We start from the raw sequence: 14,521 nt of genomic DNA, 5'->3' as shown, positions 1-14,521 counted from the left end.
CAGCATGGCTTTGTCAGAGGGAGGTCATGCCTAACAAATTTGATTGAATTGTAGATGAGGGTAATGCAGTAGTTTATATGGATTTCAGCAAAGCCTTTGACAAGGTCCCACAAGGGAGACTTATAAAGAAGGCAAATGCACATGGGATACAGTTAATTTGATAAGGTAGATTCAAAATTGGCTCAGTTGTAGGTGACAGAGGGTGATGACAGAAGGATGCTTTAGTGACTGGAAGCCAGTGTCCAGTGGCGTACCACAGGGATCTGTGCTGGGTCCCCTATTATTCATCATTTATATAAACAACATAGATGACTATATCGGGGGGAGGATTATCAAGTTTGCGGATGACACAAAGATTGGCCGAGTGGTTAACAGTGAGGTTGAGTGTCTTGGGCTACAGGAAGATATAGACGGGATGATCAAATGGGGAGATAAGTGGCAGTTGGAATTTAACCCTGAAAAGTGAGAGGTGTTACACTTTGGAAGGAGTAATTTGACAAGGAAGTATTCAATGAACGGCATGACACTAGGAAGTTCTGAGGAACAAAGGGACCTTGGCGTGTATGGGTGTCCATAGATCTCTGAAGGCGGAGGGGCATGTTAGTGGGGTGGTGAAAAAGGCATATGGGACACTTGTCTTTATCAATCGAGGCATAGATTACAAAAGTAGGGAGGTCATGCTGGAGTTGTATAGAACCTTGGTGAGGCCACAGCTGGAGTACTGTGTGCAGTCCTGGTTGCCACATTATAGGAAGGATGTGATTGCACTGGAGGTGGTGCAGAGGAGATTCACCAGGATGTTGCCTGGGATGAAACATTTAAGTTATGAAGAAAGGTTGGATAGACTTGGGTTGTTTTCGTTGGAGCATAGAAGACTGAGGGCGACCTGATCATGGACAGGGTGGATCGGGAGCAGCTGTTCCCTTTAGTTGAAGGGTCAGTCACGAGCGGACATAAGTTCAAGGTGAGGGGCAGGAGGTTTAGGGGGGATGTGAGGAAAAACTTTTTTTACCCAGAGGGTGGTGATGGTCTGGAATGCGCTGCCTGGGTGGGTGGTGGAGGCAGGTTGCCTCACATCCTTTAAAAAGTACCTGGATGAGCACTTGGCACATCATAACATTCAAGGCTATGGGCCAAGTGCTGGTAAATGGGATTAGTAGGTAGGTCAGGTGTTTCTCACGTGTCGGTGCAGACTTGATGGGCCGAAGGACCTTTTCTGCACTGTGTGATTCTGTGATTCTGTGATGTAGCAGCGAGGTGACGGCATGGCAGGCGAATCGGAGCCTGCCCGCCATCGAAATGGCTATTTCCCGGGAATGCATAATTAACATGGCGAGTTTGGGACAATGTGGCATGAAAAACCACCATTGCGGCCAACGGGTAAAACGTCATTCTACCCGCCCGCTACCACACAGTGCAAATCTGGGATGATTCCGCCCTTTGGATGCATTCACATTAGCAATCGGTAATTTTAGGACTGATATGAAATTCTTCTCCATACAAAGAATGATCAACATGTGGAATAGCAGAAACAAAAGTCCTAAAACAGTTTAAGAAATAATTTTTAAAAATTCATTCATGGGATGTGGGCTTCGCTGGCTGGGCCAGCATTTATTGCCCATCCCTAGTTGCCCTTGAGAAAGTGGTGGTGAGCTGTCTTCCTGAACCGCTGCAGTCCATGTGCTGTAGGTGCTCCCCACAGTGCTGTTAGGAAGGGAGTTCCAGGATTTTGACCCAATGACAGTTAAGGAATGGTGATATATTTCCAAGTCAGGATGGTGAGTGGCTTGGAGGGGAACTTCCAGGTGGTGGTGTTCCCAGCTATCTGCTGCCCTTGTCCTTCTAGGTGGTAGTGGTCGTGGGTTTGGAAGGTGCTGTTGAAGGAGCCTTGGTGAATTCCTGCAGTGCATCTTGTAGATGGTACACACTGCTGCTACTGTGCTTCGGTGGTGGAGGGAGTGAATGTTTGTGGATGTGGTGCCAATCAAGCGGGTTGCTTTGTCCTGGATGGTGTCAAGCTTCATGAGTGTTGTGGGAACTGCACTCATCCAGGCAAGTAGGGAGTATTCCATCATACTACTAGCATGTGCCTTGTAGATGGTAGACAGGCTTTGGGGAGTCAGGAGGTGAGTTACAGGATTCCTAGCCTCTGACCCGCTCTTGTAGCATGCTACAATAGGGGGAGTATTAGGAACTCTTTGCATAAGTGAAGCAAAATTGACAGAATGTGCTTCCTCATGTGTAAATATCTTGTGATCTTGTGATATCAGCGTTCTTCATTATGTTTCCATCACTGACAAGTCCAACATTAATTGCCCATCTCTTGTTGCCCTGAAAAAAAAAGTTTGATGCTCGGCCATTTCAAAGGGCAGCTAAGAACCAACCACATTGCTGAGGGACTAGAGTCACATACAGATCTAGTTTCCTTCCCTGAAGGATATCAGTGAACCAAGAGGAAACTTTCACTGACACCAGCCTTTTAATTCCAGGTTTTTTTATCTAAATGCAAATTTTCAAGCTTCTTGTGGTGGCATTTCATCCTATTTTCTGGATTATTAGTCCGGTAACATAGCATAAAACAATGGGAAATAGGAGCAGAAGTCGGCCATTTGGTCCCTTGAGCCTGCTCGGCCATTCAATAAGATCATGGCTGATCTGATTTTTGGTCTTAACTCCACTTTCCCCCTGCATCCATCCCCGCCCCCCATCATCTCCCCCCCGCCACCTCGCCCCCCCAATAATCTTTGATTCTCTTGTAGAGCAAATATCCGTCTAACTCAGCCTTGAATATATTCAATGATCCAGCCTCCATTGCTCCCTGGAGCAGAGAGTTCCAAAGGTTAACAACACTCTGCGAGAATAAATTCCTCCTCATTTCCATCTTAAATGGGAGATCCATTATTTTTAAGCAGTTTCTCTCCATTCTCTCAGCATCTACTCTGTCAAGCCTTCTCCAAATCTTTTATGTTTCAATGAGATCACTTCTCATTTCCCTAAACTCCAATGAGTTTGAGCCAACCTGTTTAACATTTTCTCATAAGACAACCCCTTCATCCCTGTGGAATCAACATAGTGAACTTAAACAGAAGCCCTGTGGACACAGTTTCTTGTACCTTTAAGAATGGAATCCAATTTGCTTCTTTTCTCAGGGCCATATTTGGGCCTTTCATTCCCCAGTGTTTGGTTCCAGGCTCAAAGGCATCATAAATCGGAAAGGTCTTCATTGTTTCTTCCTTGCTAAAAATGCTTCTGAATTTCCAAATCACCTGAAATATTAATGTTGTATCAAACATTTTACAACAACTGATGAAGAGTCATACGGACTCGAAACGTTAACTGTGTTCCTCTCCGCAGATGCTGTCAGATCTGCTGAGTTTTTCCAGCTATTTTTATTTTTGTTTCAGATTTCCAGCATCCGCAGTATTTTGCTTTTATTTTACAACAACTATTTGATTTTGGATAGAGCTTAATTATAAGAAAAACAGAAAATAATAGAGGCAGCATTAAGCATATGAAGGCCACAACACAGTGTCATAGAATTATAGGACATGTCTTTGTGACTGTCCCTGCCTTGCCACCAGCTTTGTCCCTTCCCTGGCTCCTGTCTGATACTGAACCAGACTGTCCTCAGCCTTGGTGTCCTACTTGACCCTGAGCAGAACTTCTGCTCCCATCTCACCACCAAGACAGCCCTGCTTCCACCTCCATAATATTGCCCATCTCCACCATGCTCCAACTATTGACACTGAAACCCTCATCTATGCCTTTGTTACCTTTAGACCCAACTATTCCAATGCTGTTCTAGCTGGCCTCCCACATCCTACCTTCTGTAAACTACAGATCATCCAAAATTCTGCTGTCCATATCCTAACTTGCACCAGGTCAAATTCACTAAACACTTTGTTGGCTGATCTATATTGGCTCCTGGTCATGGACTGCCATCCTTATTTTCGAATCTTACCATGGCCTCACCCCTTCCCTATCTCTGTAATCTTCACCAGCCTTACAACCCTCCAAAATATCTGCATTCCACCAACTTAGCCCTCTTGCACATCCCTATTTTTTTTGATCCACAATTGGCGGCCATTCTTCAGCTGCCTAGGCCCCAAGCTCTGGAATTCCCTCCCTGAACCTTCTGACTTCTCTACCTCTCTTTCCTCTTTTAAACCACTCCTTGAAATCAAATTATTTGATCAAGTTCCCATACTAATATCTCTTCATATGGCTCAGCGTCAAATTCTGTTTGATAATCACTGCTGTGAAACACCTTGGGATGTACATTAAAGGTGCTATATAAATGTAAATATATCAGTAAAATGATGGAAGGGGTCAACAACAGTGCTATCAAGCAGCATTTGCTTAGCAATATCCTGCTCACTGACGCACAGATTGGGTTCCGCCAGCGTCGCTCAGCTCTTGATCTCACAACAGCCTTGGTCCGAGCATGGACAAAAGAGCTGAACTCCTGAGGTGAGGTGAGAGTGACTGCCCTTGACATTAAGGCTGCATTTGACTGAGTGTGGCATCAAGGAGCCCAGGCATAATTGGAGTCAATGGGAATCAGGGGGAAAACTCTCCACTGGTTGGAGTCATACCTAGCACAAAGGAAGATGGTTGCGGTTGTTAGAGGTCAGTCATCTCAGTTCAAGGACATCACTGCAGGAGTTCCTCAGCATAGTGTTCAAGGCCCAGCCATCATCAGCTCCCTCATCAATGACCTTCCTTCGATCATAAGGTCAGAAGTGGGGATGTTCGCTGATGATTACATAATGTTCAGCACCATTTGTGGCTCCTCAGATACTGAAGCAGTCCATGTCCAAATGCAGCAAGACCTGGACAATATCCAGGCTTGGGCTGACAAGTGGCAAGTAACATTCGCACCACACAAGTGCCAGGCAATGACCATCTCCAACAAGAGAGAGTCTAACCATCACCCCTTGACATCCAATGGCATTACCATCGCTGAATCCCCCACTATCAAAATGCTGGGGGTTACCATTGACCAGAAACTGAACTGGATTAGCCATATAAATACCATGGCTACAAGAGCAGGCCAAAGGCTGGGAATCCTGTGGCAAGTAAGTCATCTCCTGACTCCCCAAAGACTCCACCATCTACAAGGCACAAGTCAGGAGTGTGATGGAATACTCCCCACTTACCTGGATGAGTGCAGCTCCCACAACACTCAAGAAGCTTGACATCCAGGACAAAGCAGCCAGCTTGATTTGCACCCCATCCACAAACCGATGCACAGTGGCAGCAGTGTGTACCATCTACAAGATGCACTGCGGGAATTCACCAAGGCTCCTTAGGCAGCACTTTCCAAACCCACGACTGCTACCATCTAGAAGGGCAAAGGCAGCAGATAGATGGAAACGCCATAGCCTGGAAGTTCCCTTCCAAGTCACTCACCATCCTGACATGGAAATATATCACTGTTCCTTCACTGTCACTGGTCAAAATCCTGGAGCTCCCTCCCTAACAGCACTGTGGGTGTACCTTCATCACATGGACTGCAGCAGTTAAAGAAGGTAGTTCACCACCACCTTCTCAAGGGCAACTAGGGATGGGAAATAAATGCTGGCCTAGCCAGTGATGCACACACCCCATGAAAGAATGAAAAAAAGTTGTAATTCCTTAAGAAGTATGTCCTATCTTAACTGTACCATCCACTGAAAGCACCAAAGAACTTCTAGGTACTTTCAGGGGAAGTTGGCCTATGAAGAAAACTGAGTTCAAGGAGCAAAGTGGTACTGTGCATTCAAAGACCAACATGAAGAATTTTTAATCTCTGTTATACTGGTTCATGGAGGTGCCAGACCAAGACTAAATGCTTTGTCAAAAAAAAGAGGGAAGATTCCTCAAATTGTCATTAGCACAATTAATACTATGTGCTACGACACTTACAAGCCTACTAATAATGCCTCAGGAAACTGCATCATTGACTCCTCTGTCTACACAGGAATAGTTACTGTGCTTCAAAGTAATTCATTGCTTGAAGTGCTTAGAAATGTTTCTACAGGGAAGGAGCTCCCATCTGAAGAACGGCTTGATCCAGGAATTGGGCAAAATTGTCAAATAGGTTCAGCAACCAGCAGACCGTAAGGAGCACATCAAGGAGGCAGAGTATATCTGTGAATTGACAGTGATGGGAGCTTTGGAGAGGGCGACTGTCACTGAATGGGGAGAAGCATTCCTATAAAGTGGCAAAGGGGTGGGGGGGGTGGATGCTGATGGATGAAAGAGCTCCTACGAAGGAGATAAAAAGGATTATTGTTACGGAAACCTTTAAGAAAGGGATGCTCTGTTAAGGATAGATAAATTAAAAAGATGTTTTTATGATTAAAATTCTGTTCATTCTGAAGTAAAATGGGTGTTCAAAAGGAACGAGGTTGCAGCAATTGAAATTAAAAATTCCACCTAGAAACATATGCACCAATGGGGCCAGCACTTAGAATTTATGCTGTACGAAGACTTTAATGTCTCTTCTATAAGAGGGCACCCAAAACTGCACAAAGTATTCCATATGTGATCTAACCACGTACACATTTATCATAATAGCTTCACTTCCATATGATGTTTAGCATTTATAAAACCCAAACTGATTATGACTTTAAACCACCTGTACACGCACTTTCAAGGAATCCTATATTTACAGCCAGAATTAAGTCATTCTGTTCTACCTTTTCGGCCCCACCACCTCCAGTTTCTTTATATTAATGCATGCTCCTATTAACTTTTTTTTTCCTAATATGCATTGCCGTCTCTGCTTTAAATTATTAAATTGTAGCTGCTGGCTGTCTGCCCATTCTGTTAACCTGCCTACATCCTCCTGAAGTCTTTTCTCATCCTCTTCTGTTTCCCAAACTCCTGGAGCGGAAAGAGGCAGCATCACTGAAATAATAAAGGAGAGCAGAGGTTCTAGGAACTCAAGTATGTAAGGATGCAATTACCAGTGTGAATAGCTCCATCTCATTAGCAGTGTCTCTGAGATCATCCACGTCATATTCAATGCTGAAGTGAGAAAGAAGATACTGAAGCTGAGGTTTAAACTCCTCAGTGTTCAGCTTGTGTACAGGAAGACAAAGGCTAACTTCAAAATCAAACCCATCTGCAACAAAAGAGAAGTCATTGCAACAGTTTGTAATTTTTCAGGTGATGTATTTGGCAGCAGGTTTTACTCTTTAAGGTCTGTCAACAGTAAAATCACAGAAACGTACAGCACAGAATTTGGCCCATTGTGCCTGAGTTGACTCTTCGAAAAAGCAGTTGTGTTTAGTCCCATAACCCATGCTATCTGTCCTATGTGCTATGGAGTCAGCTTCCACCAACTTTTCAGGCACAGTGTTCCCAATCCCAACAACTCTTTGAGTGAAGAGTGTTGAAAGGTACTGAACCAGCATCCAACTGTTGACGGACACTGGTTTAGAAGCACAATTCCTCATTCTCTGCCTGACTAAGATCTCTGAATACTTCCCAGCAGCTGGGATAGAGACCCGTCATTCATGAATGGCAATGGAGAGCCTTCTGAAAGCAATGGGGAAATTAGGTATAAGCATTGCTCAATTGTCACAGCAGAAGATCTCTAATCAGGACAATCCACTCAACATGACAGATTCACAACACGTGTTTATATTCTGCTTCATCTTTACCTTCAAAGCCCATGACACTGGAGTATTTGTTGAAGATCGAGATGGTGTGGGTTCCGGCTGATGACAGGAGTGCGGAGGTTTTTCCTGATGTGAATCATGTAAATGATCAGGTACAGCACACTACACATTACAATCACCAAAGAATGGTACACTACACATTATGACTACCAAATGACAGTAAACTATGAATTAACGCCACAAAATAACAGTAAATTGCTTATCTACAATCAACAAATTGAAGTGCACTATACATTACAGCTACCAAATGACTGCAAGCTGCTTATTTCAAATTACATCATGTGTATTACAATGATAAAATTGCAGTATACAGAATTACAAAGTCTGCAGCATTAAAATAGAACAAAATAATTATAGAATTTGCTGAAAATGGTTAATTATTTCTGAATAAGGCCATTAATTCTTAATAATTCACTAATATCTAATAACTAACCAACATTTATGAAACTACTACTCACGCTTTAGTCGTTTGGTAGTACAGAGCTTGAGTATTGTTGAAAAAAGACATATCTAAGCTTTTTGTCTTACACTCAGGACACCACAAGAATACCAATATAAGGCAAAAACAACTACCATACTGTATGTGAAGAGAGTGCTGATTGGTTAGCAAGTGGCATTGCACCAGTGATGGTGACTAACAGTTAACTGCCAAGCATTGATTGAAATTTAAACCAGGCAGCTTGACCCTGATTGGTCAAGGCATTGCCCTGAGGAATGAGTCAGCAACTGGCTGTCACTTATTTTGTTTAGCTGAAACAGGCACAATGTGTGTACATGATCTTTCTGTCTTTTTTGTGTATTAATATATGTAGCTTCCAGTGCATGCAAATGCGCCACACTGCGAATCCAACTAACAATCTTAAATTGGTTGTCAGAGTAATATGCAAATGCAAAGGCGATACAGGACTTGCATATCGATAGCAATGTTGTGTCCATGTGCTGATTTGACATTGCTAGCCTATTCACCAATGTTCCACTTAAGGAAGCCATGGATATTTGTGCTGCAGCACTATATCATGGTGATCTAGACCCGCCACCATTGCGTGAATTAGTGCTCATTGAACTTATGAACTTGGCAACTCACACGGTTGAGTTCCGCTTTAACGACACCATGTATGCCCAAATAGATGGTGTTGTCATGGGATCCCCTCTAGGTCCCGCTCTCGCAAACATCTTTGGTGGGTTCAATGAGAAACGTGACTTTGATGGAATGACACCTAACCTCCTACTCCTCGCATATTTCTGATAAGTGGATTATATGTTTGCTATATTTTAATCCATAGCTGCATGTAACAATTTCCTTAGATGTCCTAATGGGCTCCATCCTGCGCTCAAATTCACCTTTGGAATGGAGTAGTCATATGAACTCTCCTCCCTCGACGTACTAGCTGAGAAACCTGCCAGGGGGTTCTCTACCACGGTCTACTGCAAGTCTGCCTTCACTGGTCAATATACGCGTTGGGATTCTTACAGTTCCACACACTATAAGATTGGTCTTATCAGCAATGTTGTAAATAGGGCCCGAGCCATTTGGTCACCATGAAAGCTTGATACTGAAATAGAGTGCATGAAAGGTATCCCGCAGGATAATGGATATCCTGATCAGGTCATTTCACACTGTATATCACACAAACTCACGAACAGGCCTAAGGCCATCACTTTAGGCCCTGATTACCCTGGAAGGGCAAGGCATCTCAAAAATTTGAGCAACAGGTGAGGCCAGCTGTTTCACGCTGTTACTATGCAGTAGCAGCACGAATGGTATTCGCCACTAACAGGACGTTGCCGTCAGGCCAAAAAGATGTTCTGCCTATCATACAAACGCGTAATTTGATACATGAATTTCAGTGCCAGTATGATGCTAGATTTGTAGGCCCATATATCCCAAAGACTGGCAGATTGTATCAAACAGCATGTCCCAAACGCTCTTCGCAATGGGCAGGGTACAGATCGTACCCAACCAGCCAGTGCTTGCAAAACTTAAAACACGGTGCCCAACATTAGATGCAACTCCACGATTGGACAACATTTGCTAAATAATACTCTGTTCTGAGAATTACGCTGACAGCCAATTTAAAATGAGTGAGTCAGGTTCGCAGTGTAATGCATTTACATGTACTGGTAGCTACATAGAGTAACGTACAGGCCCCTGTTCTTTGCAGCAGAAAGAACATGTACACACATTGCGCCTCTTTCAGATAAACAAAATAAGTGACAGCCATTCGCTGACTCATTCCTCAGGGTAATGCTTTGACCAATCAGGGTCAAGCTGCCCGGTTTAGATTTCCAACAATGCTTGACAGTTAACTGTCAGTTACCATCACTGGTGCATTCTCCATGGCAAAGACACTTGCCAACCAATCAGCATTCTCTTTACATGCAGTACAAATTGTTGTCTTCCCCTTTTATTGGTATTCTTGCGAAGTGTCCTGATGAGTGCAAGACGGAAAACTTTAGGCATGTTTCTTTTTTAGCAATGCTCACGCTTTGTCAATTTTCTGGCTACTCTGAAATCACTGAAAAATCTGACCATGAGCAGAAATTCACACAGAACACAAAACATCAGCTATGATTTGAATGAAAATTGCTGCATCATTCATTGGTTCCTAGCGTTGGAGATTTGACGCACGGTTTCCCAGGAGCAAGATTCTGTGTATCATTCTCCCAACTCTGCTGAGAATCCAGACTCAGCTACTCAGCTACCTGAAATGAGGAGCAGAGACTAGGCTCCCGATGTTTATGGGGAGATGGGAAAGAACAGGGACATTGCATGGGAAAACCCAGGAACAAGGATGTCCCGCTGAATTTAACGGCTGGACCTCATTATCATTTTTAAGTTCAGTTTCCTGGTCTGCAGCCAACCAGGTTTATAGCCGCTGGGGTGGGAAAGTCAGTGGTAGAAGGCTGCACCCGTGGAGTCCAGGGATATGGGCTGCATCAACTGGAAAAGACCATGAGGCTGAAGTGGAGAAGGTTGAACCAGCAATTGAGAGGGAGACATCACCGGGAGGGGGCGGGGGGACTGCGGGGGTACTGGGAAGGTTTTGGAACTGGAAGGAGAGGCATTTCCAGATGGCGGCTGAATACTTCAGAGTAGCTGGGTTAGAGGCCTGCAAGTGAAGTGTTCAATCACAGTTTTCTTGACTGCAGCATTAAGCAGACCAAAGGGACTAGGTATAAAAGAATAGTTGATTCATATCTTAACAAGTACTTGGAAGAGGAAAAAATAATGGATACTGTGATGTGAATTTTGTAGATTTCAGCAAAAGGTGAGCACAAATGGCCTCCTGATATGGTGAGGTCACCAGGTAAAAGATCACAAGAATGAATCTAGTAACAAATAAACACCTTTACCAAGATAAAGACATTTCACAGAAGTATTAGAAAGAAAAACTAACAGCGAGCCACATAAGGAGACACTATAGCAGATTGCCAAGCTTGGTCAAAGAGGTAGCTTTTAAGGAACACCTTAAGGGAAGAGAGAGAGCTAGAGAGCAGGGAGATTCGGGGAGGGGATTCCAGAGCTTGGGTTTTGGCAGCTGAAGGCAAGACCACCAATGATGGAAGGGTCAAAATCAGGGATGCTCAAGAGGAAAGAATTAGATGAGCTAATAACTTGGAGGGTTCTGGGGCTGGAGGAGATTACATGGGCAAGAAGGGGAGGCCTTGGGGGAATTGGGAAAAAGGATGGAAATTTTAAAATTAAGGCATTGCTACACCCAGGTATCAATTTGGTCAGCAAGCACAGGGGCAAGTGGGTGAATGGGACTTCATGACTTAAAACATGGGAAGCAGAATTCTGGGGTTTTTAAAAATTCATTCATGGGATGTGGGGTTCGCTGGCTGGGTCAGCATTTACTGCCCATCCCTATTGCCTTTGAGATGGTGGTGGTGAGCTGCCTTCTTGAACCGCTGCAGTTCATGTGGTGTTGGTACACACACAGTGCTGTTAGGAAGGAAGTTCCAGGATTTTGACCCAGCGACAGTGAAAGAACGGTAATATATTTCCAAGTCAGGATGGTGAGTGGCTTGGAGGGGGAACTTCCAGGTGGTGGTGTTCCCATCTATCTGCTGCCCTTGTCCTTCTAGATGGTAGTGGTCGGAAGGGTTTGGAAGGATTGGCTCAGATTTGTGGAGGGTAGAATGTAGGAGGCTGAGCAGGAGTGCATTGGAATGTTGTAAGTTCAAGTTTAGAGGTAATGAATGAGAGTTCCAGCAGCAGATGAGTTAAGGCAGGGCAGAATCAGGTGATGATTTGGAGGTGGGAATAGGTGGTCTTGGTGTTGGTATGGTTAGGTGGTCAGATGTTCATCCTGGAGTCAAATATAACACCAAGGTTGTGAACAGACTGGTTTAGTCTCAGACAGCTGCCAAGGAGAGAAATGGAGTTGGTGGCTCGAGAATGGAATTTGTAATGAGGGCCAAAGACAATGGTTTCAATATTTCCAATATTTAAATAGAGAAAATTTTGGTTCATCCAGTACTAGATGTCGGACAAGCATTCTGATCATTTATAGACAATGGAGGAATCGAGAGAGTTGGTGGTGTGGTAGAGCTAAGCGTCTTCATACATGGAGAAACAAATGCTGAATTTTTGCTGAGGGGCAACATGTGGATGAGAAATAGGAGGGGACCCAGGATAAGTCCCTGCGGAATACCAGAGGTAACGGTGAGGGAGCAGAAAAGGAAGTCATTGCAGGTGGAGACGGTGGGAGTAAATGGTAAGGTCACTGGACTAGTAATCCTGAGGCCCAGGCTAATACACTGAGGACACAGGTTCAAATCCCACCATGGCAGCTGGTGGAATTTAAATTCAATTAATAAATCTGGAATATAAAGCTAGTCTCAGTAATGGTGACCATGACAACTATCATAGGAACAGATCATTCAGCCCCTTGAGCTGCTCTGCCATTCAGCTAGATCATGGCTGATCCTCTACCTCAACACCATTATCTCTTGATAGCTTTGAAATCTATCAATCCTTGTCTGAATATACTTAATGACTGAGCCTCCACAGCTTTTTGGGATAGAGAATTTCAAAGATTCACCAACCTCTGAGTGAAGTAATTCCTCTCCGTCTCAGTCTTAAATGGCCCACCTTTATTCTGGGACTATGTCCCCAGTTCTAGGCTCCCCAGCCAGGGGAAACATCCTCCCTACACCCATCCTGTTGAGCTGTGTAAGAATTTTGTATGCTTCAATCAGATCATATCTCATTCTCCTAAACTCTAGAGAAAATATAGGCCTAGTATCCTCATTCTTTCCTCATAAAACAATCCTGCCACCCTGGGAATCAGTCCAGTGAACCTGCATGGCACTACCTCCATGGCATAGGTATCCTTCGGTAAAGGGACCAAAACTGCACACAATACTCCAGGTGAGGTCTCACCAAGCCTCTATACAACTGCAGCAAGACACCTTTACTCCTGTACTCAAACCCTCTTGCAATAAAGGCTAACATACCAATTGGCCAATATATCATTTGCCTTTCTAATTGCTTGCTGCACCTGCACATTAGCTTTCAGTGACCTTAATGATAAGGACACCCAGGCCCCTTTGTACATCAACACTTTCCAATCTCTCACCATTTAAGAAGTACTTTTTCTTACCAAAGTGGATAACTTTCACATTTTTCCACGTTATACTCCATCTGCCATGCTCTTGCCCACTCATGTTTGTAAATAAGAATGCAATGACGACAAAGGGACCGGAGTGGTCATTCTAAACAAGCACAATTATGTTGACAAAATACACACCATTCTTAGCGATGGTTCAAAATTCATATCTATTGGATCTGCTGCCAAGCATGACCACGCAGCCTTGCATGAAAGCAAGCTACAAACTATTTGTTAGACTTGTGTAAGCATAACAAGCTGCCTTGCAATGTATATGATAGGGTCTTTCCTCATGACTCCCCACCTCCTAGCATATATGGGCTGCCGAGGACACACAAAAGTGATGTCCCATTACATCCTATTTTATAAATAACCGGTTCTGTGCCGCATGAATCGGCAAAATGGTTGAATGAATTACTACAGCCAGATCATAGTGGACTTTCCACGGACATGGTGAAGGATTCCTCCATCTTCACAAAGTCTATGTGCAACCTATATATTGATGGCAATGCTTTGTCTCTGTACTCCTTCAACATTGCAAGTTTACTTATGAACGTGCCATTGAAGGAAGCCATCAACATTTGTGCCATGTCGTAATATCATGGCACCATAGCCGCACCGCCATTTTCTGAATCTGTATTCATTGAACTTATTAAATTAGCAACTCACGCAGTCAAGTTCGTTGTAATGACATCATGTATGCCCAAATAAATGGTGTAGCCATGAGATATCCTCTAGTTCCGGTGCTCACTAACATTTCCATCGGTTTCCTTGAGAAATGTGTTTTTGGTGGAATGAACCCTAACTGTCTACCCTGTGCATATTTCCAATACGTAGATGATACATTCACAAGCTTTAAATCTGCAGCCATGCTCCTTCATATACTCCATCCCACAGTCAAATTCACTTTTGAGATGGAACAGTCTAACGTGCTCAAGGCCAATCTTATAGTGCATGGAGCTAAACAAATCCCAACATGTATATTGACTGGTGAAGGTAGGCTGGCAGTAGACAGTAGTGGGGAACCATTTGCTGATTTCGCAACTAGCACATCGAGGAAAGGGAATGCTCCATCTCAAAAGTGAATTTTGGAAGATGATCACCAACGCCTCCACTATCTCAACAGCCACCTCTTTCAACACTCTGGGATGAAGGTCATCAGATAATAACATCTTTAGTACTGCAAATAGCACTCTATGATCTAACTAAGCTCTTGTACAAGTCCACCGTTATCTC

At 43.8% G+C, this 14,521-nt stretch overlaps 1 protein-coding gene across 1 annotated transcript in view; it reads right to left on the bottom strand.

Annotated features, from left to right (window-relative positions):
• The window catches only part of ccdc162 (coiled-coil domain containing 162), a 271,702-nt gene that overhangs the window by 224,337 nt on the left and 32,844 nt on the right, over window positions 1-14,521 (bottom strand). The window contains exons 8-10 of the mRNA XM_078542866.1: window positions 7,653-7,736; window positions 6,954-7,111; window positions 3,114-3,266 (exon numbers count right to left, since the gene is read on the bottom strand). Coding sequence (XP_078398992.1) covers window positions 3,114-3,266; window positions 6,954-7,111; window positions 7,653-7,736 — 395 coding nt within the window. The remainder of the gene's footprint in view (window positions 1-3,113; window positions 3,267-6,953; window positions 7,112-7,652; window positions 7,737-14,521) is intronic.

Source organism: Cetorhinus maximus, chromosome 5 (genome assembly GCF_964194155.1).
Source record: "Cetorhinus maximus chromosome 5, sCetMax3.hap1.1, whole genome shotgun sequence".
In the NCBI taxonomy this organism is placed as follows: Eukaryota; Metazoa; Chordata; class Chondrichthyes; order Lamniformes; family Cetorhinidae; genus Cetorhinus; species Cetorhinus maximus.
The sequence above is the reverse complement of the archived record's forward strand: the minus strand, read 5'-3'. Positions and strand labels throughout refer to the sequence as shown.